General features: G+C 33.6%; 1 protein-coding gene and 1 long non-coding RNA gene across 13 annotated transcripts in view; both read left to right on the plus strand.

Annotated features, from left to right (window-relative positions):
- Positions 1-2,222: 2,222 nt before the first annotated feature.
- The window catches only part of LOC110191984 (solute carrier family 41 member 2), a 36,280-nt gene continuing 11,516 nt past the window's right edge, over positions 2,223-26,986 (plus strand). For 2 of the 12 annotated variants that reach the window (XM_086836690.1, XM_086836695.1), the window contains exon 1: positions 2,223-2,435. Coding sequence is in view for 5 of the 12 variants with exons in the window: in XM_086836699.1 (XP_086692825.1) it covers positions 2,373-2,449; positions 4,512-4,579 (145 nt within the window). In the remaining 7 variants the exon portion in view is untranslated. Of the gene's footprint in view, positions 2,450-3,848; positions 3,949-4,511; positions 4,580-21,641; positions 22,291-26,986 lie in introns of those variants that run through there. The other 10 variants (XM_086836691.1, XM_086836696.1, XM_020963014.2 and 7 more) reach the window with 9 other exon arrangements.
- On the plus strand, positions 14,769-15,743 carry LOC147643108 (uncharacterized). Its single transcript, XR_015272558.1, has 2 exons — positions 14,769-15,085; positions 15,143-15,743. It is a non-coding gene; the product is annotated as an uncharacterized LOC147643108 (long non-coding RNA).

Consider the following 26,986-nt stretch of genomic DNA (forward strand, 5'->3'; position numbering starts at 1 on the left):
CTGAAAAGTGTGAAATATAATTTTTATCCAATAATTCAATTTAATAATTGCACATTTGCATTACAGCTAAAAAAATATATTTAAATGTTGTTTAATACGATAATGTAATATTTTAACACAAAAGTCATAAACATATACATATATAATTTAGGATGACAAAGTCTCTTAGTATATCGCCAATATTTTAGCAGTATAGGGAATAACCCTTAAATTAAAAAAAAAAAAAAAGTTCATCCGAAGATATATATATACATATATATATATATATATTTTATACAGGAGATTCCGTAAACGACTGAATGACGGGAAATATTGGCAGCCAACAACAGCAGTTCCCATTAAAATGCTTATTTAGTATTTTCAGCCTCTCCAAGGACGCTTAAAATATTGTTGATATTAATGTGAGGCCAGTGTGGCTTCAGAGATTGAACTATTAAATTTAAGATTCTGTACTTTAAAATATTTAAACATTATTTAGGAGAACTCCTAAGAAATACACATGTTTTGCGACTCGGTTTTGGTTGAACATTTATTAGATGACTTTTACGTTCCCTATACGGCTAAATATATTTCCAATATTCTCCGTAATTTAGCCATATACGGCTAGTATAAGTAATATATCCGCATCCGCATCAATTAAATTTGATTTAAATTGCATTTGCATTTGTACAACAGCCGAAATAATTGGTAATCTATTAATTTTTGTCCCGTCCAAGCATTTTAAAATTGTTTACACTTTAGAGAAGCCACAATAATTATGTCAGCTGTTGTCGGATGATGGTGGAGCTTTGTGGGAATCGGAGATCCGCATCTGCCAAAATACGCGACTGTTTTATACGGATGGACTGTGTGGAAAGAGAGCATTCATTCAAATAGTTTCCTCATTGATCAAACTGTGTTTATTCAACACCATCAATTGATCAATTTTGCAGGTATTTATTTTATGAATATTTTTTTTTCTAAGCACATTTTGGATTCGGTAAAAATAATAGTTGCAGTGGACAACAACTAATTTTGTATTGCCAAATACGTAAATTTCAAAATAGTTGATACTACTAAAAACACAGATTTAAATACTTATTTATTGTATTATTTGTACCATATTGATAAGAGGAATGAAACATACTGTTTATGCTGCATTAAAATTAAATTGATACCATCGGAATAGAAACTGCATACACGATGGTAGCCCGGTTTGTAGGTAAATCATTGTAAATAAACCAGTGACTGTAAATGAATATTATCGGCCAAATTTTTAAAAGAAAAAATCAACCACTTATATAATAAACAATTTCTGCCTTATTTTTACCCTTTATAGAGTATTATAATTTTAGTATAAATTTTGCTATAAAGTAATAATATTATAATCAGCATCAACAGCTGAGTCGGTCTAGCCATGTCCGTCTGTCCTTCTGCCCGTTTTTACTCAAACTAGCACCTTAGTTTTGAATGAAATTTGCAGTCAGTCTTCTATATATTCTTCCTTGTAATATATTGCTGATATAGGAACGATAGTTAAAATTTAAAGAAAAATATTATAACTATTCCAGTTGTTATCAGATTAATTAATTAATCTGACATATAGCCATTTTGTATTATTTGGATTTTAATTTAAAAAATTTAAAATTTAAATTAAAAATTTAAAATTTAAAAATGATATATAAAAACGATCGTTAAATGTAGAAGTAAATGCAAAACCCTTACTGTAACCCTTACATACAATATAGTATGTATAGATGAATGAAATGATAGTAGGAATTACTTTAATGTTTTTTAACATCACTAATAATGTTTTAAATTATAATTTATGGAAATATAATCTGCAATCTCTAATAATGGAGACATTTTATCAAGTAAGAGATTTTAAAACTAATATTACGGTTGAAAAAACATTTAAGTTGTAAAAACTTTTAAACATTTTGATAAGAAATCAAAAAACATTAAAAATGGAATCGTGCAATTTCGCAAAACGTATAAACGAAGAGTTAACACCGATCAATTCTGCTTGCATTTGGTTTTACTTGTTCAATGTCTTGTTAAATATTATAAATTCATCTTAAAAACATTAAAATTATTTTGTTTACCATTGGCTTAGAAATGCAAAGCAAGGAGACTTCAAATTTAAATGCGAAACTTTCTTAACGCCCAAGGAAATGGCGTATCGGTGCAATCGGTTTCGCCGATAGGCATAACATCTGTTTAATGTCATCCCTGAAAGCGCCAGACAGTGTTTTTTTCGGCGTTCTTGTTTCAGTGTTGTTGCTGGGTCTTCTTAGGGGGTGGAAAATGTCGACGCCGCGCTTTCCACGCCTTGTTGTTGTCCGTCCACTGGGCTTTGGTTCAGTTCGGGCTCAGTTTGAAATTGCAAGTCAATGAAGCCAGGAGTAAACTTCAAGTTCGCGCTGTTACCGCGACTAAAGTTGTCTGGAAGAGATGTGAGTGGCTGTGTGTGAGTGTGTCTATTGTTTTTCCCGTTTTTCGTTTCCAATTTCAATCGTTAATTGTCGTTATTAGTTGTATTGTGAGTGTTTAATTTCTCGGTGTTTCATCCATCCTACTCTACATTATCTCCATCTCTCAGCGGCAATACTATCCGTATTTTTTTATGTTTTTTGATGGTTCCTTTTTGTCAAATCAAGTCAAAACATAACCAAACAGTCACTAAAATAATAACTAACTAATATCGAATCGATTCGCTCATTAACAACAACAAAAACACGTGGCTGAAACAAGAACAACAAAAATTCCTGTTCTGGTCTTTCGTCCCGTTATGAAATTGGAAAGAGCGAGAAGGACCCGTGCGACAAAGTGCAGTTATTTCCATGCTGTCTCCCTCGCGCTGCGGGTAAAAATCAATAGGAGAGACAAAGCACGTGTTTCCCCCCCTCCCCTATTCCGCTCGCTCGTCCGCTCGCGTGTGTGTGCGAATCGATAAACGGTTAATCAAGTTTGTTGAACGCGTGTCGCCCTGTCCCATTCCGCCGTTTGATTTGTTTACACCGCATCTCTTTCCCACAATCTTGAATGAAATTTTCGTCTCCTTTCTCGAATTCTACGTCTCTTTTTTATTAACTGGGTCAAGTTTTTACTGACATAAATAGGTTCGGTTTGGAATTTTTGTCGGCTCAGTCATGCTTTATCGCCGTCTGCCAGGTGTTGAGGTCAATGTCATGGGTTATTCGAGCATTTTTGCAAAGTCGTCTCGACGTCTGCGACCTTCGAACTTTCAGAGTTGCTAAGTGCCTGCAGTCGCAACATTTGTTTTTGCAAACATTTAATTGATGAAATCCGACCAATATATTGAAGACCTTATCAACATCACTTATACAACTATCCTGTTCTCCCGCCTATCTTATCTATTGTCGGAGGGAGAGAGCAAGTTACATAGTGAGTCTTAAGATAAGTTCGCCGTTTTCCCTGTCTCGCTCAGTCCTCGGTTTCGACATGTGTCGCTCAAACGCGGCTTTATGTGATAAAAGAGTGAGGAGCAATTCTCATTACCTATTTCTACTAATACTAACGCTCCAGCTAAGGTGTTAGTGCATCTTGAAAATAAAAAGCCTGAATTCCCGGTTAAGGCTATGCTTTTACTGTTAAATTCGTTATAACTGTGTCTAATTTTATATACACTTTGAGAAATTGGGTTACTCCATTCAAAAAAATTTTATTTTATATTTTCTTGTTGTGCGATATGGTAAGAATATTTACGATTAAAGACAAACAAAATTTTAATGCTGTAAACGGGGAACTTATTAAATTAAAGTGTCAAGAAAAACATTTAAGCGAAACGTTTTCGTTTATGAGAACAGCCTAAAAGTGCCTTTTGTTGCTACTGCGGCTGCGATTGTATTTTGTTTGCCGGTCGACGCCAGAGAATTTCCGTTTGCTGCTTTCAGTTGCCTTCGAACATTGAGGTTGTCGCGTCTGTGCAGAAAAAAAAGGGGAAAGGTAACGAAAAGAAGAAACTAGAATGAACCAGCAGCCCAAAACAAAGCAGCAAGAAGCAAGCCGAAAGCAGGGAACCAGAAATGTATTTGCCAAAATTAGTTTTTGTTTGCCACTGGCAGTGACGCCGAGCCGATTAATTTTGACGTTGCTGTTATCTGTACACAAGTGAAGTAACAGTGTTGTCACCAACAATTAGGCACGCCTTACCGAAAGGACAGTTGGTGTTACCGCTACAGTTTCCAATTTAGATTCTTGATTAAGGCAATTTTACACTGCATAGAATTAAGTATTATAAATCCTGCAATCAATTAACCCTGACGAACAATATTTATTTTATTTGTTTTTTTTTTTTTAAGTATACTTTAAATACAGACAAAAATATTTTACCTGTATAATGTCAAACGGGTTTTCCCAGAAACATCAAATTGTTGTAATAATAGGTTGCTTTGCTTTTTAAATTTTTTGTTACTTAAATTCTTGCTTTTCTTTTGGTTCTTTTCTGTTTCTTTTCACATATGTATCTGCTTTGCCACACGAATCGAATAAATACAACTTGTTGTCAGTCGCAAGATGCAGCCGATTAACAGTGGCGGCGAGAAAAATGAGACCCGCATGCGCCGCAGGCCCATACGTAAGCTATTTTTGTGATATTTATCTGCCTTGTTTTCATATTATCCCCGATTTACTTTAACCTCCTACACCACGCTAACGCTTGCACATTATTGTTTAAGTTCCACTTTCTTTCCGGTCTCTTTGAAAATAATTTCATTTTGCATGGTTGCTTCTTTTATTTCAATGTGACATTTTCATTTACATTTACTTTAACCTAGATGCATTATGTAAAGCCGGTTCGAAATATAGAAACGAAAAGAATAAGACTACTTCTTAATGTCCAAAAACAACAACATTTCAAGCTAAATAGTAGTTAACCGACATATTTATACCCTTAGTAATTTAACTCAGCGAAGAAGTTAAGTCCTACCCTACTGTAGTAGGAACAATCGGGGAATAAATATTTTTTATATGCTTTGAAGATCAGGAAATATGCAAGATTATTATGTATAAACTTTTTATAATCATCATTTTCTTAATCTCCACCGATATTAAGTCGAATCCCTGCAAAGGGTATAAAAATTCGGCTTCTTTAAGTTAGCCTCTTTTTTTTAACTTTTGATATATTGTATAATGCATGAAATTCGCATAAGGCACCACTGTAAAATTGGTTTTTAATCGCTGTTTATTTTAATACATTCCTATATGCCTATCTATCTATATATCTCCCTCTTTGTGATTCTTTTGTTTTATTTTAGTTTATTTGTATTTCGCTTTGACATCTTTTATTGTTGTTCCCATAGTTTGCTGCACGCTATTTTAAGACCGCAGTAAAATGCATTTCGCAGCAATTCATTTAATTTCAATTATTAATTTTATTTGCTTTGCCCGTACACTAATTAATTATGTTTAACTTGTTTGTGTGACCCTGAATGTGCGGAGTTTAAGGCCAAAGTGGCAAGCAGTGCACACCAACACCGGTGCACTGCTTAACCTAAATAGTTGGAACTTCTTGCTTGAGTTGGCTCGCGACTTTACTGACTTTGCTACCTTTTGTTGTCTTAATTCCATTTGTTTATTTTGTGTAAACACGCCAGCTGCATTTTTTTGTGCAATTGCAACTTGAAATTGCAGTTGCCTTTTCATTGCCATTGCCAGATGACGAAGCTTAACGGTTCAGCGCTGTCAGCTGTTTATGGAGAAGTTTAATCGATTGCATATATTGGACAGTCGCGTTCAGTATTAAAGCATTATTTAATATTTTGAGCAAGAACAAATTACGTATAGGGCTTATACAATTTTAACATGTCTTTAGAAGTAAAGTGATGACACAGCGGCAAATGTTAACTATTATTAATTAGATTGTTAAGCATTCTAATGGTTTTATTTTTTAAAATATTGTTTTTTAAAACCTAATAAAATTGGTCAATTTTTTTAGAAAACAAAACTGACACACTTCACCTAATCAATTTTTTGAACACATAATATAATAATTAATTGGTAGATCTTTTTGCATTTTTCTTAATGATATTTTCAAGGATGGCTTCTAGAATTAAAAAAATGATATATTTGAAGGTGTTTTTTTAATAGTCAGTTCTCGAAGGGGTCATTTTAAGGACATTTTTTTATACAGATAAACCAACATCTGACTTTCTTTTGCAGAACGCTTGAGATCAACATGATACATATGTATGGGTTTTTATCATAAAATAAATAAATTTGTTTCTAAAGTTGTAATAGTTTTAAAGGCATAATCACTATAAATCAATAAATTATTCCCTTAATCTTAATGTTTGGGTCATATTTTATAGATTAGATTTCTAGATTATGTTGCAATCAACTTATACTCCAACTAGGCTGTAAACTATTTAAATCTGTTAGCTGTTGAGATGACCGCGACTGTGAAATGGACAACCATGCAAACAAAATGGCATTCGAGCATTGAGCAACATAACCGATAGCTTCTATCGGTTATGACTTGCTCAACGAATCGTGAATGGAATAACTTAACCTAGTAACATTTCGTTTATTGTTATCGTTCGCTGCATTGTTTACAAACATTTTTTTATGTCGAGTTGCAATTGCATTTTCATTGCCGTTGGCGGTTGTTATTGCCTCCTTTCCCTTTCGCATCACATCTCCTCTCTCACATTTTGCGGCAGCAGCACATAACGGTTATTCGAGTGTCGCGCGCATGAGCATTCAATCATTTTGCATTTATCGTTGGTTTTGTTGTTTACCCTTTGAGTGCTTTTTAGCCGCAGGGCGCCAAAGCATATCGTCTCTCTCTCTCTCTGGCGCTCAAGGGCCCACACGCGCCCACTCTCAAACGGGACAGTAGCGTCCATAAAAATAACTAGATTAGATGGCTAACAAAATCCCTTGTAATGGTTTTAAAATTAATTTAATTAATAATTTTTGGCTTTTGATTAACCAATTTAGTTGTTTGGATTATATTAAAAACATCTAGTCTGGGTCCGGATATCAATATTCAGTTGAAATTTTTTAATTCGACACCAAAATATTGTCTAGTGGCTATAAAGATTGGGAAGAAAATTAAGCATTCTTAGTCCTATTATTCTGACCTTGTCTGTATATCCGGGGCTGCTGAAATTGAGTTCGTTCAGCGACAATCGTAGGCTGCGTGTGTGTGTGTAGGTGTCGAGAGCTTTCTGGATACTTTAAATCGCTCATTATGACGTCAGTGGTGGCATGCATGCTGCGTGGTAAACACTCGAGTCAATATTGGCATTAACACCTCATCTTTGGCTTCTAGTTAACAGACAACGTCATTTGTTGTCTTTGGCGACTATTTAGAAATTAGGATCCTCCTGCAAATTGACAATATGGAATAAATAAATTAATTGGGTCCGGTTTACCACCCCTCGAAGTCATTAAAGATCTATTGATTCTCCTACAGTCGAACTAATAGAGATCGAACTATTAATAATAACTTTCAACAACTCCATTTTAAATTCTAACCTACAAGAATTAAATTAAATAAATGTAAAGTTTTCTTACGGCTAAGATAATACCAATACATGTATCTGAGCATAATAATATGCATTTGTTAGATATTTATACATATATAATACTTGTAGTTATGAAAACTACAGTCGAATGTGCTCGACTATGAGATACTTAAAAACAAATCCATTTTATGGTCATATACCTTTCAGCAAGCATCTCGTCCAGACTCTTTCTTTCGGTATCTTTACAAAAAACATTGTTTTTAGCGAAAAGATGAATTTTTAAGAAATATTTAATTACAGTTTGACTTTAAATTAATATTAAAAAGAGTTAACAAATTAAATTGTTTGTTATAATCACATAAAGGCACATAAAGATCTTTTAGAAGGGTTGGCAAGACAGCTTTTCCCCTTTATTTGAGTCCATTGCGGAGATTTTTTAATATTTTCTATACTGATACATAAGAAACTCCACATTTAGTTGAAGTTTAGGAATTAACCGCTCAAGTTCACGTTTTTGCTCTCTTTAAAAATCCAAAACTAACGTATTTAAGGGGCGGCCATAACACATGTGTTTATATAGAGATCTCGATCCGAGGCGTTTCTGGAGCAACTAAATAAGAAACTGCGGCTCAGTCAGCCAGAACTTAGTCGACTTTGAGAATCGGTTGGGGTAATAATTACGAAAAATATAACATATATAAAGTTTTCCATTCAGGAAGAGCTATTCCCTTTGACATCCATTAAGCGAGAAGAACTCCCGATTTCGAGATATGTTTTTGGGGCGGAACAGTGGGCGTAGCCCCTACTGTGGGTACGCTCGACTCGTGCACACCTGTGATGACGAAAGCTCTGACGAGCCAGGTATGTCTGTATTGCGGATCGGAAATTTTGAGAACTCGAATGCATTAAAGAATTAGTGAGTGGGATGCCAATAGTAGAGAGAGAAAGAGAGAGAGAGGTGAGAAAATAAACAGAGAATTGTTTGTTTGCTCTTCTACGAAATGTTTGCCCAAATAATTGTTGACATTTATTATGATAATACCCATTTCTGACGCCTGCTTGGTGTTTCGTATGACTCAAAACGATTGTATTGCAATTGATTTCAAGTTTGGTTTCTCTGTGTATTGTATTCACACTGAATTAAGGGGGTTCACAAAGATGTGGCACAAGGTTGCCACTATTAGATTAGTATTATAATAATACAATGCTATACAAGTTTAGTAAAATTAAATCCTTTTATAATGTAAAATCTTAAATAGTAGTTAATTTTCTGTATACTTCGTTTTAATGAAATTCTAGTATATAGTAAGTGTTAGCTGGACAACAGTGTTGGATTTCAGTATTCGTTTTTTAAAGGATATATTTACCATCTTTACCACTACATTTGTTCTACCATACAAAAATTTGTTGTTAAACTCTCGCTTTCTCGCTTTATTTATTTGAAAATATCAAGAAAAACCTGTTATTACGTTTTTGAAAATCCACTTATAAATGTCTTTTTGTTGGAGAAACATTTAAACAAATTCATTCTTGTTGCCTTAATAGTAATCTTACTGCAAATTTACATAAATGGTGTAATCTTTTGTAATATATCCCCTCAAAGAAAAAGATAATAGTTCGTTACGCCAGGCAAACCTTTTTATTGGTTTAATAATTCACTTCACTATTTTTGGTATTATTTAATGCCTTACCCCTCTCTGGGTGACAGAATGCTCCTTGAGCAATCCGCAAATTGTTGACACTGTCATTTGGTTATTTTATCAAATTTACAATTGACTTTTATTGCTCGCCTTTGTTTTCGGGTTGCCGAACAAATTTTACGGTCGGTTGCCCTCCGAGAATTGAGTTATCAGATACGAGATCAACAAAATGTGATCATCTTTAGTCGAGGCGAGCATTGTAAAATAATTAAGCTTCGTCGCAATTCGTTTGAATTGTTTGTTGTTTTCGCCGTGGATGGAAATGGATGGTTTCCCCATAATGCCAGCGATAAGGATAAGTCTAGACTCACGCGTTTCCAGATAATATCGTCATTTATAGCCAAGAACACCGATGTCGATTGCCAGAGTTTTTAGCCGAATGAGTAAGACTTCTTCGAAGGCCTTTTCCCTGCTATTGGGTCAACCGGGAGGCAACGCGACTCATATGTTGGTTGGGGTAAACATCGTAAAGTAACCCTTCCCTGCCTCAATTCTATAGTGTTCTACTGCGTATTATCAAATGGCTATGTTCATTGCTCTATCGCAGACCATAAAATGATTTGAAACCTATTTTGACAATATTTAAGATAGATCATATCATGGGGGAACTGAATTGAATTTATGGCTACTAACATACAGAAGCGGATATGGGTATTACGGCCCTAAAATAAAATATTGTTGCTGTGTTGCTAGGCATATATGTATTCTACATACATACATATCAAAATATTCTTTTGGAAATGGAAAGTTTTCTCTAAGAAGCAATATTTCGCTTATAAAAGATACTTATTTTATTCTTAATGCTTTGCTTGTGCGTTGCAGGCAATGCCTGGAAGAAGGAAAAAGAAAGAGATGGTAGTCAAAGGAAAGCGGTCTCAGAACTGGAAGTATGTTTCACAATTAAAGCTATAAAAAATAAAAGAAAGGAACATTTAGCAGTTTTTCGATTCTTGTCTTAACTTTAATGAAACAGGAAACCCCCTTTCGAGCTCTGCTATGAAATAGGATTTGATTTTTAAAGCAGAAATGCTTCTTTTGTTAGTAGAAAACTAAAATATATAACTAATTTTTATGAATTTTTCCTGCGTGTGTATCAGTATCAATAAATATGGACGCTTCTCAACCTAACAACAAGCATTTACCCAGAAATAGTGTTGAAGTCTTACACGTTTTATTACTACTAACGATGGGCAATAAATTGGCATAGTGCTACTGTCAAGATTAGTTAAGCAAGTAGATAAGTTGGAAATGGAAAATCAAACAGAACTAAGGTTTTTCATATTGGATAATTGGGTTTAATTTTACATATATCTTTCGGGAAAATTTTACAGTTCTCTTTGGGAAGCTCCCATTTACATCATCCCGGAAATAAAAGAGACTGCTATCAATGGGAAATTCTAGTAGATAATGTGTGCCTATCATGTGAATGAAATTACTGACAATTTTGTGTAATTTTATTGAGAAACTTTCGATCGGCAATCGATGAGGTACTCCAAATCCAAAGTTGTAATGCTCGTGGGTAGGAAGTGTGCGATGTCTGGTGTTGTGTTTGGGGGCGGGCGATAATAAGGTGATCCAATAAATACTGTCAGTGGCAGACAGTGGCGCTAACTTTTCAACGGCCACGTATTATGATCGTTTTTACTATTGTTGGGTTCACACCAAGGTCAGGGGCAAGGCCAAAAAATGCCAGTCCACCCGAAAATAAAAAGTTAGAATGAAAACATTTGAAACGCCAAACTAAAACATTACATAAATGCGTCGAGCACACACGTATCCGTATCTGTTGATGGGACGTATCTTTACACTGATCAAAATCGGTTCAGAAAAGTAGGTTTAATTGCTTAGGAAAGCTTATTGAACTCGTATAATATATTTGTAACGATTATTATGATCGTAAAAGAATTTAAACCAAAGTAATCATTTTAAGTTCCAGAAGAAAATAATTGAACAAGTGCCAAGAAGATTTCTAAACTGGCTTGTCTTAAATTTGTATTACAAATTATTCAACTTAATCGATGAGGTATACATTTGTATCTACTATTTCTCCCCGTGTATCTGTATCCGTATCTGTATCTGTGGTTGGGAATCGACCGTACATACTAATCAAGGCAAATGACGCGTGTCGTTGGCTTTTGTCTCGACTCTTCAAAAGACCAAAATCGAAATCAGGAAAGCGTCGACGTCGGAATGATTAAAACAGTTGAAAAATTGCACAAACCAATAATAAAAAATATAAATAAAAAATGCCTGAGAAACACTGGAAATGCAATCGACGTGATAAGAATCGATTCGCAGAGGGATAAATGAGGGGTTTCTGAAGATGTTCTTATTCATTCACATAATTATTTTAACTATATTTATATTAAAGAACAAATCCTTAAGGTTTTATAAACCTAAATGCGTTTTTGTTCATTTTAAATATTATATATTAAGTATCGTATCTTTTTTAGTTACTCGTATCTATCGACCATTCTAATTCGGGTTTCGTTTTTCAAGATTCTACGCAGCTAAAAACATTAATTAAAAAAATATAGAGATTTCGGCAAAAGTTCCCCCCCCCCATTGATTAGATTCGCATAGTTCTGTGTAAATACAGGCTCCACTCGAGGTCTTGACCATGTCCGTTCCATCGGCCCATTCCCTTTGGCTCTTGGAGGTTTCTGGTTTTCACTTGTGGTACTTCACATCAAGATCAAGTTTGTGTGAATTGTATGATAGAGATAATTTTAGCGGACTACGTGACAACTGATAATGCTAAAGGAATGGGGATCGAGAAACGGAATCGGACCTGGTGATGATCGGAGGAGCCGCCGGAGTGGAGAGAGATCGGGGGTGGTACAAGGGCAGTAGTCAATACCCCTTGATCGCGTGGGCATAAGCACCTGACGCAATTGCAATCTACGCACCTCTATCTGGGAATACCCTTTATTGCTGCGGGTATGTACCGAGATCGTGATGTACCCAGTGATCACGTGACGAATAAAGAAAAGTGGAACTTGAAATAATGAGGAAGTGCTAAGAATATAGTTGCTCAAGTGACACCAGTTCAGGGTAATCTAGGAGTGATACCAGGAAGAACCTTTTGAATGGTAACTATATTCCAGAACTTAGATTGCAACCATTCTATATGAATTCCCAAAACAAGAGCAGAGCATCTGCACCGTCGCCATAAGATTCCCAAAAAATCCCCAACGATTCTATCTCTCGAGTGGAAAAGTTGTGAGAAACGGGAAGGGGCCCGTGTCTTCTGATTTTGAGTTTTAGCTTAACGTCATTGGTGGCACTTATGTGCGGACACGATTCCAGGTCCGATCGATTGATAACACATTATCTTGCCTCTTAAATGACGCCCAATTCTTGACTGATCAGATACAAAGCAATCGCAACTGAATATGTACATATACATATATGATTCACTCATGGCCAGGTGAAGTCAAAGAACTTGTTGAAGTAAGAGTATCTTCGATTGTCTTTGTCATTCAAGTATTGTTTTTTGAACTTAAATCGAATGGAATTTTATCACCAAATAAGATTCAATTCTGTTCAAATATTAAAAGTCCTAACTATGGTGATTATATTTCAATTTCTGAGTAATTTACCTTTTGTAACGAGGTGAGGTTGAGTTGTTCCCCTTCTCTGGTTCTTGGTAAATTTCCCATTGATTGATATCCATCAGCTGCTTTGTGTTATCAGCCACCAAAATTCCCGTCTTTCCATCACATCCAGGGAAATTCCCGGGTATTTTTTACCCCGTACCTCTAAGCAGAATAGGTCTTCACCATAATGATTCATTCATCATGTATTGAAAGGTACCTTTATGGAGATGCTAGCGAAATTACGTGTCTATATATCTCTGTATCTGTGTATCTGATACTGAGATTGCACGTTTTTTTATTTCTGTAGATAATTTCGGTTTTTTATTGCTGTTCAGAATAACGTAATCGTTTCGTCAGACGAAATACTCGTATGCAATTAGTATGCACATCTTGTGCGATAAGATTGTGCTGTATGTACACCCCAACATTTTAATTGTATATTCTTCTGATTCTGCTGCCAGCTGTCAATATGCTCGGCAATTCAGCAATCTGCGATTTTCCCTTAACACAATTAAAAGCCATTGCATCTGTGTAATTGGTTATTATTTAGGTGACGCTGGTGCAAAGCCAGCCAGGGATCCAAGGCCAAGGGCCGTCGGCGTAATAATTCATGTTGCAATTTGCAGCTGCTAATTTCGTTTCAATCGCGTGCAAAAACCCAAAGCAACGAGTCTCTCTCTCTCAGTGTGTACCTAGTTCAAGTTGAAGGTTTAGTCACACTGAAAAAAAAATGATGATAAGAAACACATTTTATTTTATACCTTTTCCTATACCTTATATGTACCTTTAAGTCAAACGTTTTCTAAGCACGAAAGGAGTCACTTCTGAGCATATGAAGAATATGCATACATTCTTGATCAGCATCAACAGCCGATTCAATCTAGTCTCTCTCTTCAATTTTGAATGAAACTTTGCAGATATGGCTTGTTTCTATTTTTCTAAAGGGTATATGGAACCAATAAATCATATTGAAGTCTTTGGGGCGATAAAAAATTATGCAATTTATTTACGATTCTAAAATTAAGAATTTTTATATTATCCTGACTTTTATTTCGGAACATATTAGAAAATTAATTGGCATATTAATATTATTTACGATTATAAAGTAATTTTTTCAATTTGCTTATAATCGGAATCTATTTCTCTTTACCTTTTGATCTTAAATGTTAAATAGGAAAGTGTAAAAATAGAAATATAAATTGAATATATTAATAAAATAAAAATGTAAAATTAACTCGTTGAGATGTAATTATTTCTTATTTCTTCATATTATAATATAATATTTTAAATATTTATTTATTTAAATATAATCCCAAATTCGTAAAATCAGAAACATGTTAGTGTTTATACATTTAACATTTAGTTAGAATAATTTCTGTTATTTATTTATTTATTTCATTTTTCATTTGACCGTAATCGATAGATTGTGTTTCTGTTTTTGTACTATTTTTAATGAAATGTTGATTCAAACCGGCTTAAAAATATGCAAACATATATCGAAAAAAGATCCTAAAGGTTCCTTTTGGAAAGTTTTCATACATTCCAGTTGTAAAATTTAAGGAAACATAACTATTTGCAAGACATATTTTAGTCTTATTTATATTTTAATATTTTACATTTTATATAACAGTACCTTTAGGATTTTTTGTATTTTAATTACATATTATTTATATTTATTTATATATATGTTTATATATTTTATTTATTTAGAGATAATTTATAATTTTTTACATTTTAATAGAAATAATGGAACTTGGAAAAAGTTTAACATAATACTCTCGATTATAACTGATACGCATTATATATTCCACTTAATTTTTAACTAATTTTTTTTTTCAAGTGCATTTAAGCATAGACTTAGTTTGGGGTACGGGGACCTGAGGGGTTGGTTCTGGAAATTGCAGTTGAAATTGGGTGGGTTTTTTTAGGGGGGAAAAAGGAAAGGGGGGGGGGGAAGGGAAGATATAAACAATTTACTGACGAAACAATCGGCGATCAGTCAGCAGGCAGCAACAGCAGCAAAAGCAGCGACAGTTGATCGCAATTATCCGGCAGGCAGGCAATTTGATTGAACGAATAAATCCCCCGCCGATCCAAAAACAATAACAACAACAATAACAAATGCAAACATAAAACTACTTACCCTACCGCGAACGGTAGTGTAGTTCATCAATTGTCAATCGATACACCGCAAAGCAGTTATCATTTAAGTAATTACTCGACTAAAACTAAAACAACGAAAATTGCGAAACAAAAGAAAATAAACCAAAAAGAAACTCAACGATGTTCAACTATGTAAATGACCTGATAAGCGGTAAATGTATCTTTTGTCACGTTGTTTGCATTTATTTTTATTGTTATTTATTCTCAGGCGATCGATATTGTACTTCCCCATTTCCATTATATTGCCTGTCGTCTCAGTACAATCAATGGATGTCTTTTTTGCAGGAATTCCCCGCATAAGGGAAGTTTTTAATGTTTTCTAAATGGGGATATACGAATTACATATATATATTTTTGGGAAAACTTAATAGGAAATTAAATATTTATAGTATTAAAAAGAAAGTAATTCAATAATAGAAATGAAACTTGTTTCCAATAACTAAGGCAAGGATATAGTATGAAGTTTGAGAATCTTAAAATTTTAATGCACTATGGGTTATTTGATGATTAAAGTGGAGATAGTATTATGTAACAGTTTCATTTTTATTTTTGTTTTAATTTCTTCAATGTGTTTTGGGGTGAAATATTTTTGTAGCTTTGAAGATTTTTTAACTGATTAACATTTACATATTTTTAGATGGAACAGTTTTAGAACGGTCGTCTTCGTAGTAACGATGGGCACAAAGAGTGTACTATCATATAAAATTAAATTCATTAAATTAAAAATCAGCTAATGAATGTCCCAATAATGTAAATTTACCAAATATATATTATAAATGATTTATATTTAATATAAAACATTTTAGAAGTTAACAAATGCTATCGTCACTGTCATATTACCTTGTTATGAGGAGTTTTTATTGGTTTACTACATTAAAGCAATACAAATAAATCAGCAAACAATAAATCTAGTTCAAACCAATATTAAATAGTCACGTTTGCTTTGTTATACCCTTGCAGGGTATTATAATTTCTGTCAGAAGTTTGCAACGCAGTGAAGGAGGCACCTCCGACTATATAAAGTATATATATTCTTGATCAGGATCAACAGCCGAGTCGATCTAGCCATGTCCGTCTGTCCGTCTGTCCGTCTGTCCTTCTGTCCGTCTGTCCGTTTCTACGCAAACTAGTCTCTCAGTTTTGAAGCTATCTGAATGAAACTTTGTAGTTAGCCTTCTATATACTCTCACTCGTATATATGTCGGAACGGGCCGGATCGGACGACTATATCATATAGCTGCCATAGGAATGATCGGAAAATTTTTACAAAAAAAATTTGTACTTTTTCAGTTTTCCATAGAATTGAATCAAATTTGACATATAGCCATTTAACTATACTCTACAATTTTGCAAAAAATTTTATGAAAATCGGACTACTATATCATATAGCTCCCATAGGAACGAACGAGAAATTAATATAATTAAAAATTATAACTTTTTCGGTTTTCAACAGATTTTTATCAAATTTAAGGTATAGCCATTTTATATTATTTATTTTATCATGAAAATCGGACGCCTATATCATATAGGTGCCATACAAAGGATCGTTTGATGTAGAGGAAAACTGCAAATCTGTGAATGTAAAACTGCAAATATAATATGTATAGGTGAATGAAATGAAAGCAGGTATTACTTCATTGTTTTTTAACACAAATATATATAATTTATATTGTATGGATTCCTATTCATAGAAGTTCTATCTGCAAGGGTATATAAACTTCGGCGTGCCGAAGTTAGCTTCCTTTCTTGTTTTTAAATTAGTTTTAGACCAAAAGCAGATTACACAAATCTAGTTTGAACCAATATTTTATTTAAGAATTTTTTTTAACAACTTTTGATAACGAAATAGCTAATTAGTGAAGATGTGAGTTTTGTGAAAGCTTTGATTGTATTTAATAATCTTTTTTTGTAAACATTACATTCAGGTATTTCCTATCACTAATATTAGAGAGAAATGTTTGGTGAACAAAAAGTGTAAGATTTTGTAAGCGAACTAAATCAATTGTATTTATTTTGCACAGAACAGAATGAAAAAAAAAGAGAAGAGCTATTTTAAGCCTTAGTGCCGAGGCTCATTTTATGCAATAAAAGTCATCTTTAGATACATTTTAATTACTTAATTAATATGTTATTGTTGATGACTTTTGCGACTTCGACTCCGCCTTAACTTCTATTGGGGCGTAAAATATCAATATGATACCAGTAGGCGTTTGAATTTTTTACTCTTTACAAAGTTTGTTTACAAACAATGCAAGCAATTTAAGTAAATATGACCCTTTTCTTAAGTTTCTTTGGCCACACTGGTTCCTGAAGGAAATTTTTATCAATTTGTAAGGGAATTTCATTTATGTTAGAACTAGACTTAATAATTGTAAAGTAAAGTGAAGTATAAGTAAATATGACCCTTTTCTTCAATTTCTTTGGCCACACTGGTTTTTTAAGGAAACTTAAATTTGTAAGTGAATTTCTTTAATGTTAGAAATAGACTTAATAATTGTACAAAATGGTAAATGAATTGAGAAAAATTCAATTACCAAGTTATGATGTCCCAAATACGTAAATGGTGTTCGATCCCAAAAATCAATCCAACCAAATACACATGCGGACTAGCTTCTTCTATTGTGTTTTGTGTGAGTTTTATTTTTCTTATTTTACCTTATTTCTACGGCAATTTGTTGACGTTAGGGCTTATAATCAAAACTATTTGTAAATGCCGTTCATTCATGCGGTCATCCATCCATTCAGATTCGACTGTCTGTGGCTCTTCACAACATCCTGAAAGCCAAGCAAAAAAAGCAAATTCAATTCTCAACCGAATTCAAATCTTAATTAAAGCCCCGGGGCTTCCAATCGAGATTCCACGCCAGATGTTTGGATGGCGCTCGTTTGATTTTATTTTTTTTATTTTTTCGGCTCTTTGACTTGGACTCGGACTCTCTCGCACATTTCATCCGGGTGCGGAAAACCAGTTTTTGTCTACAAAATAAAAAAAAATAATAATATAATAATAAAAAACTAAAGATAACACCAAAATGAAAAATACATAAATGAAATAAAACGAAACGGAATCCAAATAAAATCAAGTACAGATGCTGGATAGTTTTTTGTGGATTGCATACAGATACAAGAGAGCACACCGAAAACAAGCTAGAAAGCAACAATTTAGCCTGCTCGACTGTGTGATACCCAGTACTTGAAACTGTTTGCATTAAATTAAAACGGAAAGGAAAGCAAACTTTAGGGGAACGAACTTTGTATACCTTTTAGTATATGTGTTTTAACCCTAAAGCTATGAAATAACTTATATGGCATTTGCATATATATAGTCCTTCGATTTGGCAAAGTTTCATTTAGATGGTTTTAAAACTGAGACACTAATTTTCTTAGAAACAGGGAGAGATGGCTAGATCGACTCGGCTGTCGATGCTGATCATGGACATAAACCGGGGTTTAAAATGCCACTAACATCTTAAGTGAGATAGAAACCATTATAAATCAATTGTTATTGAATTCTAAAGAAAACGTATATACCAAGCTAATAATTTCTTTAATATATATACTTACCACTGAATTTCTAAGGTATAGTTCTGTTATTCGTCCTTTATATTTTCATAAAATTTTAAATAAAATGCAATAATCAAAACGAAGACGAGTAAACCGACTTCATTGGTGAATCTGACCAAGTTTGAATATGAATCCCTTGCTTATTACATTATCTTTTGGATTCCAGCAAAGTTAAAATGCCCAAATTGGTGTCTTGGGTATCGGGTATAAAAACGAAAAACTACAAAAAAGAGTGTCCAAATAGATGGAGAGTGTGCTGTGCGTCACGATGGAGTGCCAAAGTTTAAAACACTTTCCATGTTTGTTGGCCCCTTTTTTTTGTCTTTTGGTTTACTGCCAGGTCAACGTCTGCCAGTGTCACAATCATCATCAGTCTAATTGCCCATTTTTTTTAAATTGGTTAAGTAATCTATGTTAAGCTCTGCCAGCCTTAATTTCAAACGTGGTAATTCCTTAACTCGATACACAATTTATTAGAGATTTGGGGTTAAATTAAATCAAATTTGATCAAGAATTAGTAAACATTTAAATAAACATATAAAAAATAGTATAATTTTGAACTTTGAGCTCTATTTCTGCCTTTTTAGGACTTCTTCGTTCCATGTTCTCTAAAATCAAATACTTAATCGCTACTTTCTTTGGCGAAAAACAAGTCAAAATCGCTTGTCACGAGCCCCCCGTTCCTCCAAAAATAATTGTCAATTAAAGCCGTTTGCGATCTTTGATAAGATTTAACTTTAAAAATAATTATTTATTTTTTTGTATTACCAACAGCGATTAATCTCAATATTGAATCATAAAAAACGTGATGTGACAAGTTCGTAAATCTTATCGAATGGCGTACGTGCAACCAAAAATACGAAAGATTTTCTCCCCCAAACACATTCCCTTCCAATACTAGTCTAAACTCTTTGAATCTCTTTAATGGCAGCCAAAGTAGTCTTAATGGAAACAAGTGCTGCTCATTTGGCTATAAATCAAGTTTTAGTGGGCATTTCTAACAGCGAAAACGTGACCCCAGACAACATGTAAATAAAATATAAATTATAGCAAATATACAAATATTAAATTGTCAAGTAGGCGTAAATCATTTCTGACTGGCAGTTTCCCAAGTACTTTCCCTGCTGTAATCATAATGCAACTTGAGGATCTTTATATAATTTCTTGTCAGATCTTTATGTCCCTCAGGATTATTTTAAAATTGTTGAAATGAGATGTCAAATGTTTAGGGTCAACAATCAATCAATCAAACAATCAAAAAATATTTAATAGGTTACTATTTTTTTTGGTGTGGATTAGCTTACTATTTTTCATAAGCCTTATTGTCCTTTTTAAACTATAATTAGCGATATATTTAATATTAAAAACTACTCAAAACAAAGGTAATTTTGAAGAAGATGTAAATATTAATTATAAAAATAATTCTTAACGTAGCTAAACGTGAAATTCATTATTCCATTCAACAATATTATGTATATGAGAACAACAGATCTATGCTATAGAACCGCTTTATAAAACAAATATTGGTTTAGGGTTTAAATTTTATATTTTAAATACACACTTTACCCAATATGTATTAAACAATATGATGAATAAGAACGTTTCTGTTTTTAGACCTGGTTGACAGTTCGATGTCTAGCTTTTAAGTACTTTCTACTAGTAATAGCTAACACTTAAAAACTAAATTAAAGCAGACAGTAAAACAGTCTCATTTAAATTCGCAAACACAAACAAAAAATGTGAGGCGGAACTTTTAAATCCATAAAATAGGGTAATAATTGGTCATCAATCGTAAGGAACCAATTATACCGTAGGAATTTATGTTTGTAAATTTGCCTAAAGGCTGGCTAAAAAAAAAACAGAAAACAATAAAAAGTCTTTAGCAAAAAATAAAGCCAAGATTGTAAATCATGGATAATTCTTTTCTCGCATTCACATTGCTCATACGTCGCGTTGCCCGTCGCATTTCGTGAACAGTAAATAAGCCAAATGGATGTCAAAAAACCTTCGTCAATTACAGCAAATTGTCACGAAGTTCAGGCCGAAGTTTTGTCGGAAATGAACTTCGGGTTTTGTGCTTCGGGTGCTTCGGGTCCGCTCTCTCTCTTCGGGTGTTGATCTCCGTCAGATTGCCGCTCATTCTAACGGTCAACGCGACTGAAGGCGCACAGCAGCGACTGCGACGCCGGCGCAGGTAACCACAAGTTTGCCGTTGAAATCTGATTTGTAAATCTTTTTTTTTTTCATAAATCTTCCTTATAAATCAGTTTTAAAAGTCTTCAGTATAAATCTTTTAAAAATCTTCCTTTTAAATCTTTTCAAAAGTCTTCCTTATAAATTTTCCTTGCCAATCTCCCAACTATCAGGATCTTTCAAGACCTTGAAAAGAGTCTTAATATAACGTTCTTAATTCATTATTAACGTATTTATGAAGAAAGGGTCTGGACATCCTATGTTGTAAAGGATATAGGAGTTAATATTAAGGTTAGCATATATTCTTAAAATTATTATAACCACAATTAACGATATTTATGGAGTCTCAATAATACGCTCTTTAAATAAATCATAAACGTACTTGGTAAAAGAGGATCTGAACGTTCCATATCCCATTTTCTAAAGGATATATGATATAGGTCCATAGTTGGGTTTAAATATATCCTAAAGATAATAAGAGCCACATTTAATGATGCCTTCTGCCTTATTCAAATAAATCATAAATGGTCTTTATGAGCATTAACTAATTCTGTTGTATATTATAAGATATATTACTCCATAGTTGGGTTAAAATATATTCTTAAAAGGATTACAATCCACAATTAAGGATGCTCATGCTGTCTCTTAAAGGTTCAGGTTATAAGAGTCCCTTATTTTCCCCCATTGTGTGCTTCCCCTTTTTTCGGTAAATTCAATGTTCTAAAATTCTGATCACTTCCTGTGGCATATGACGTCATGCAAGTGCAAGCTTCGCTTTCAGCTGCGATCTCATATATGAAACCTATTGATATGGGGATTTCTTTGATAAGAGAAAAAGTCGAGAGCGCATAAACGCTCACCTGTCGCTGCCGCAGTCAGCGTCGCAGTTGGCGTCGCAGCTGGCGTTGAGCCTCTAGAGACGCTATCTGTGAGAGCGGGTCACAATTTGTGATTCGATTCCCCGAGCTTATCAAGACCAAAAGGCCCAAGTGGCTCATTGATTCGGGCCAGATTCGGGTGTTTTGTATTTTTTTTTTTTTTTTTTTTTTTTTTTTGTATAAGCAAGCGATGAGCCCGCTGCTGCTGCCGCCGTCGCAGTCTCTGCCGCTGCCTCGGCCTGCGTCGCTGCTGGCGCCGCGCTTTGACGCGTTATAATAACAAGTGTTTGCCGTCTTTGGACATTCAGTGTGCGATATCCCGGCGGACGGTGCAGACAACGCTCGCCTCACACGATCTGGACAAAACTATTATATCGAAATCCAAAATAATCGAAAAAAAAATTAACAAAAAGTTGAAAAGTTACACAAAAAAAAGAACCCTTTTTAAACCACCGCGATCTTCACACGCAGAAGACTTTGTGGCAAATCTTTGATTTAATTCCAATTGTAATTATTATTTTTTTAATGTTTTTGTTGAAACTGGTGACAAAACGAAAAGTACAAAAAGTCATTAAAAGTACAAAACATATACCGGAAAATCGACAGTAGTTAGTACATGTGCTAAAAGTGACCACAAATCAAAAGAAAAGAAAGAAAAAGAAAAAAGTTGAAAGAGAAATAAGTGAATTTACAACAAGCTGAAGAAGAAGAAGCTGATAAAGTAAGAACCATAAAACAGAATCCGATCCAAGCGATCGATATGTTTAATCGATTAACGGTAGAAAGGAGGAAATCAATGGAAGAATGACATTTTTTTATAGACTCGAAGCATTGCGAATCTTATTTTGTAATTGTCTTAAGTCTTAAATCTCTCACATATTTCTAGTTTCGTGTCTTTTCTCCCACTCAAAAGCGAATGGGTTAACAAGTTTTTTTTGGCAATAGAAATATGTACAAATGTATATATATATATAGTGTTTTTTTATTGGCACTGCCAATCGTTTCGCTGTCATTGATCGATGGTTTGCAGTTGCCATGGATTTCTTTTCGATTAAAACCAATCGATGGATTCTCCAAGATGATCTTCCCAAAACACAGTATGTGGATTAGATCATTACACATCAAAAATGGGGGAAATTTTGTTTTGATTATTAATTTTCAAACAACAAATTCGCCAATCTTGCAAACTTCATTAACCAAAACAAAAGAGAACTTCATATATATAAAACCGTTTATAATTAATCTACTATAAATAGTTTAGACACGTTTTTAAGACAACCTTAACTTAACGAAAAGAAACAGAAACAGAAACATAATAATAATAATGGAAAACAGAAGAAATATGAATAACAAAGCTTTACAAAAGCTGCAGGGGAAGAAAAAAAATGCGAAACAAATTGAATCGAAAGGCTGAAAAGCTTTTAAATTATGCGTACTTAATACAACATTTTACAACAAAACAAACGAAACCGAAACCGAAACTGAAACTGAATCCAAAAACCAAAACAAAAGACAAAAAAAAAATGTTATTAACAATAATATTAATTAATTTATGTTTGCTGGTATTTCGTTTTCACGGCCAAATTGCATTTTAAGTTGGCTTTCGATTGGTATTTCTCGAGGGAGGGGTTATTTTTAAGCTATTAAAGTGGGTTTTGTGGTAAATCTATCTATCCTTAGGAAAATGTTTTATTATTAAGATCTTTTCCTCTTTTTGGCTTTGCAATTTTTGAGGCATAGAAATGTTATAGTTATAGTAATAGTTATATATTTATGACGTTGACCAACAGTTGCTGCTGCGTGTAGTTAATGAGTTTTACTCGGACTTCAATCTGATTTTCAGTACCATTCACTCGACTTTTGTTTACTCAAACCAAGACCACTGCAGATATTTTTTACGCTGGGTAACTGAGTTAGACAAGGTCACTGTTGGGCAGGGAAACCCCCCTAGAAATACATATACTTTAAAACGAATTAAATATATTTTATTTCCTAAACTCACTTAGGAAGTCAAAATAATAAAAAGTCAGTGAAACGTTAGAGTATCTAACAAGTAGCTCTACGCTATAAACATTTGTATTTTAAATACGAAAATGTTTATTCAAAATCAAGACTATAATGATTTATGAACCTTTAAAGACAAATTAAACTTTACAAGTGGGGAAATTAGTTAACGTCTTAAACTGACTTATGTAAAGATTATCTTCTTAAATACATTTATTGACTTGGTTTAAGGACCTCTTTCTTGGACCCTATATAAATAGCTAACTTTAAAGTTATCATTACAAGACATGAATCTTTTTAAAGTGAATTCTTTATAGATGTTTGTTTTTATAATTTATAAAATAAAAAAGGTTTATGATCCTATATAGTGATCATAGAAATCCTTTAAAATTGAGAACATAACTAGTGACAATATTCTAAATAAGAGTATGATAAGGAGGTCAAGACTTCTATTATTCTCCAAACTCAGTTAACAAAAGGCTTGCAATCACATAATTTTGGTTGCATTTTAGAAAATGTTTAACTCAACTGGTTAAATAATTGATGAGGCTATAAACGGGCAAGGCAATAGCTTTTAATACCAATGAATTAATTTAAATTAATGTGCTCAAACCAACTGTGCAAACTCAAAGGGGTGAAAAGAAGATTCACACTTGGTAAATTAGAATAATATTGAAATTTTCGAGCTCATGACTTCCAGATTTGTCAACAAAATTATGAATATTCAGTGCAGGGCATACAATATAATACAAATACTCAAATCTTTCAGTGGTCTTGTGCAATAGGAAAGCCTTAAATGAGATCATAATCTGAGTCATTAACCAGCTGACTCCTTTGAGTGATTAGCCACGAATTAGATTCGAATATTCATGCACTTATATTCGAATTTTGAGCTAAATATGTCGCATTTCGTTCACGGCATATTGATGCCCAAGTTGAATGACATTTGATACAGTTTTGAGTTTCGGTTCCAGTTTTTTGTTCACTTTGTTACACTTTACATCTGATATAAGCCGGTTAAAAGGTGATTAATTTTGTTTTTCAAAATTTGATGGGCAAACAATTTGTTTGGCAATGTTTTCGTGACTTTTTTGTATGGATCCCTAGGGACTAAGTGACTGCCAAGTCAATTCATTTCCAAAAAAAATTACTAAATAAATAAATGGTGAGTGGGCGGGGGAGATGTTTCGATCGAGAATCGAATCGAATTCGATTTCACCTGCGTCACAAAATAAAAGTCAAACAACAAAAACAAAATTGCAATAAAGCCCAGCCAAACGAATGCCATAGAAAGACTTGCTTGGTTTTATTTCTGGTTTGTTGTTGATTTTATTTGGTTTTTGTGTTATAAATCCACAATCCACGAAATGATTCTCCCCGAAAAGCAGGGAAGTGAAATGAAAAGCGGCCGAATGATTTGTTTTCCGTTCGTTTTTGGCCCAAAAGTTCGTTTACATCGCATGCAAATGAAGCATGGAAGCTGAGACCATTTCGTTCACGTGAATAATTTGCATATTTGTGTAGGCATTTTATAGTGTATTATTAATAATAATATTATGTATATATTACGTAGCCCCGTCCAGTGGGTCTTTGGAGCGTGAGAAATGTATCACACCGATGTGGTTCAATAATTGCATTTCATTGACTTAAAAGAAAACCCAATAAGCCCTTGAACTTAGACTGGCAAAAGGTACCTATATGCATATGCATTTCCTTGTTCTGGCGGAATTCCAAGTGAGGCAAAGTCGCTTTTAATGAAGCCTGGGAACAATTTAATCAAACACCGCCTGCAGATAGTAGCTCATATCATATCATATATCTTTATATTGTCTGTGTCTGGGAATACAGCGAGTAGAGAAACCAGAACAGACTATATAGAGAGACGTTTTTTTAAGCTCACTAAATAGAAATTAGCGACTGGGCATCCCATCATCTAGTGCACGTTTTGCAAATTAAACAAATGAAGAGCACAATGACTAGGCATCTGGCCACTTGGGCATTCTTGGGTTAAATGCCCAACTAAATACTGTGTGCCTCCACTTATCCATCCAAACCATAGAAATCTGACCGAATCTCGGCAAGAGATTTATACCTTCGTCGCCTGTTTGTTATCATCCATCATCAATCAATTTCAGGCAATCTAATCACTTCACTGTGCAGGATTTCAACAGAAAATAATTAGCAAAACTGATTTATTATCGGTTCCCATAGAGTGTCCACCATGGTCAGCTTGATTAAACTATAGTATATTGTTTGTGGCTTATTTATTTTGGCCAATCGTACTTCAGCCTTTGAAGCATGATCGAGAGATTGGTAGATCAAAGATCTCTAGTATCTTCATATGTATGTACATAACTCATATAAGATCTTAGATAATTTTATTTACCTATAAACATTTACGAAAGGGGCGCCTCATCGTAAACTGACTCGTGTGTCTGGGGATTACTATCTAGATTTAGATCTAGATACTACGAGAGTCTTTTATGAACCTTGTAAATTATGCCATCATTAAAAAAAAAGTACAATCCTAAAACATAAAACAACTAGACTTGTTATGTTTATTTAATGTAATAAAGAGATTAACTATAATTATGTTTCTTTAGATGAGGTTTATATTTAAAGATTTAAGGTATCTAGAAATTCAGTTTGAACTAGTTTGATCCAAGTCGGCATAGATTCTATATCTCTTAATTTTATCTTGTCTATGATCTTTTCTTGTATTATTAGAACCAGATAATAATGGGTGATTCAAACTCATTTGCATTTCAAACGTAACTAGTTTTTACTGGAATATTGGAGATTTCTGTATGCTTAGATATGGATATATGTAATCATTACCAAAATTATATAATATTAAGTGTTCTAGTTTTCAAATTTAATTGAATTTGAAAACTTACCGGGGTTAAATGCAGAGTTTAACTTATTTGACCTATACATTTTCTAAAAGAGATTCGTGATCATAAGAATTTCCTGATCATTTTTGGGACCTATAAAGCCTGAACTAGTTCAGTTCAGTTTGTAGTCACAGCACTCAACTGGTTCCGAATAAAACCTGATATGGTCATTTCGTAAATTTCCATAAACAACTGGAATTTCGCAGACAAATCGTCTGCCCAGTGACACAAACAAAAATACAACAGATTTTAAAGAAACGAAAACAAAAACAAAAACAGAAACCGAAACAAAAACTAAAAAGAACAATTTAAATCGGCGAAAAGTGTGAAAGGAATGAAAGGAAAATGCAACTTTTGGCATTTCCAGTGATGAAGTTGAGAGAGATGCATAAATAAGAAAATTGGCTATAAAGAAATTAACCAGGCTAAAAAGGCACTTGACTTGTGCCATTTGGCGGCATAAAATCATCACTAATTAATTCGCATGGCTGGCAATTATTGCAATTCCTCTATCGGAAG

Source organism: Drosophila serrata, unplaced genomic scaffold, assembly GCF_035046125.1.
Source record: "Drosophila serrata isolate PLE 108 unplaced genomic scaffold, ASM3504612v1 contig_293, whole genome shotgun sequence".
Lineage (NCBI taxonomy): Eukaryota > Metazoa > Arthropoda > Insecta > Diptera > Drosophilidae > Drosophila > Drosophila serrata.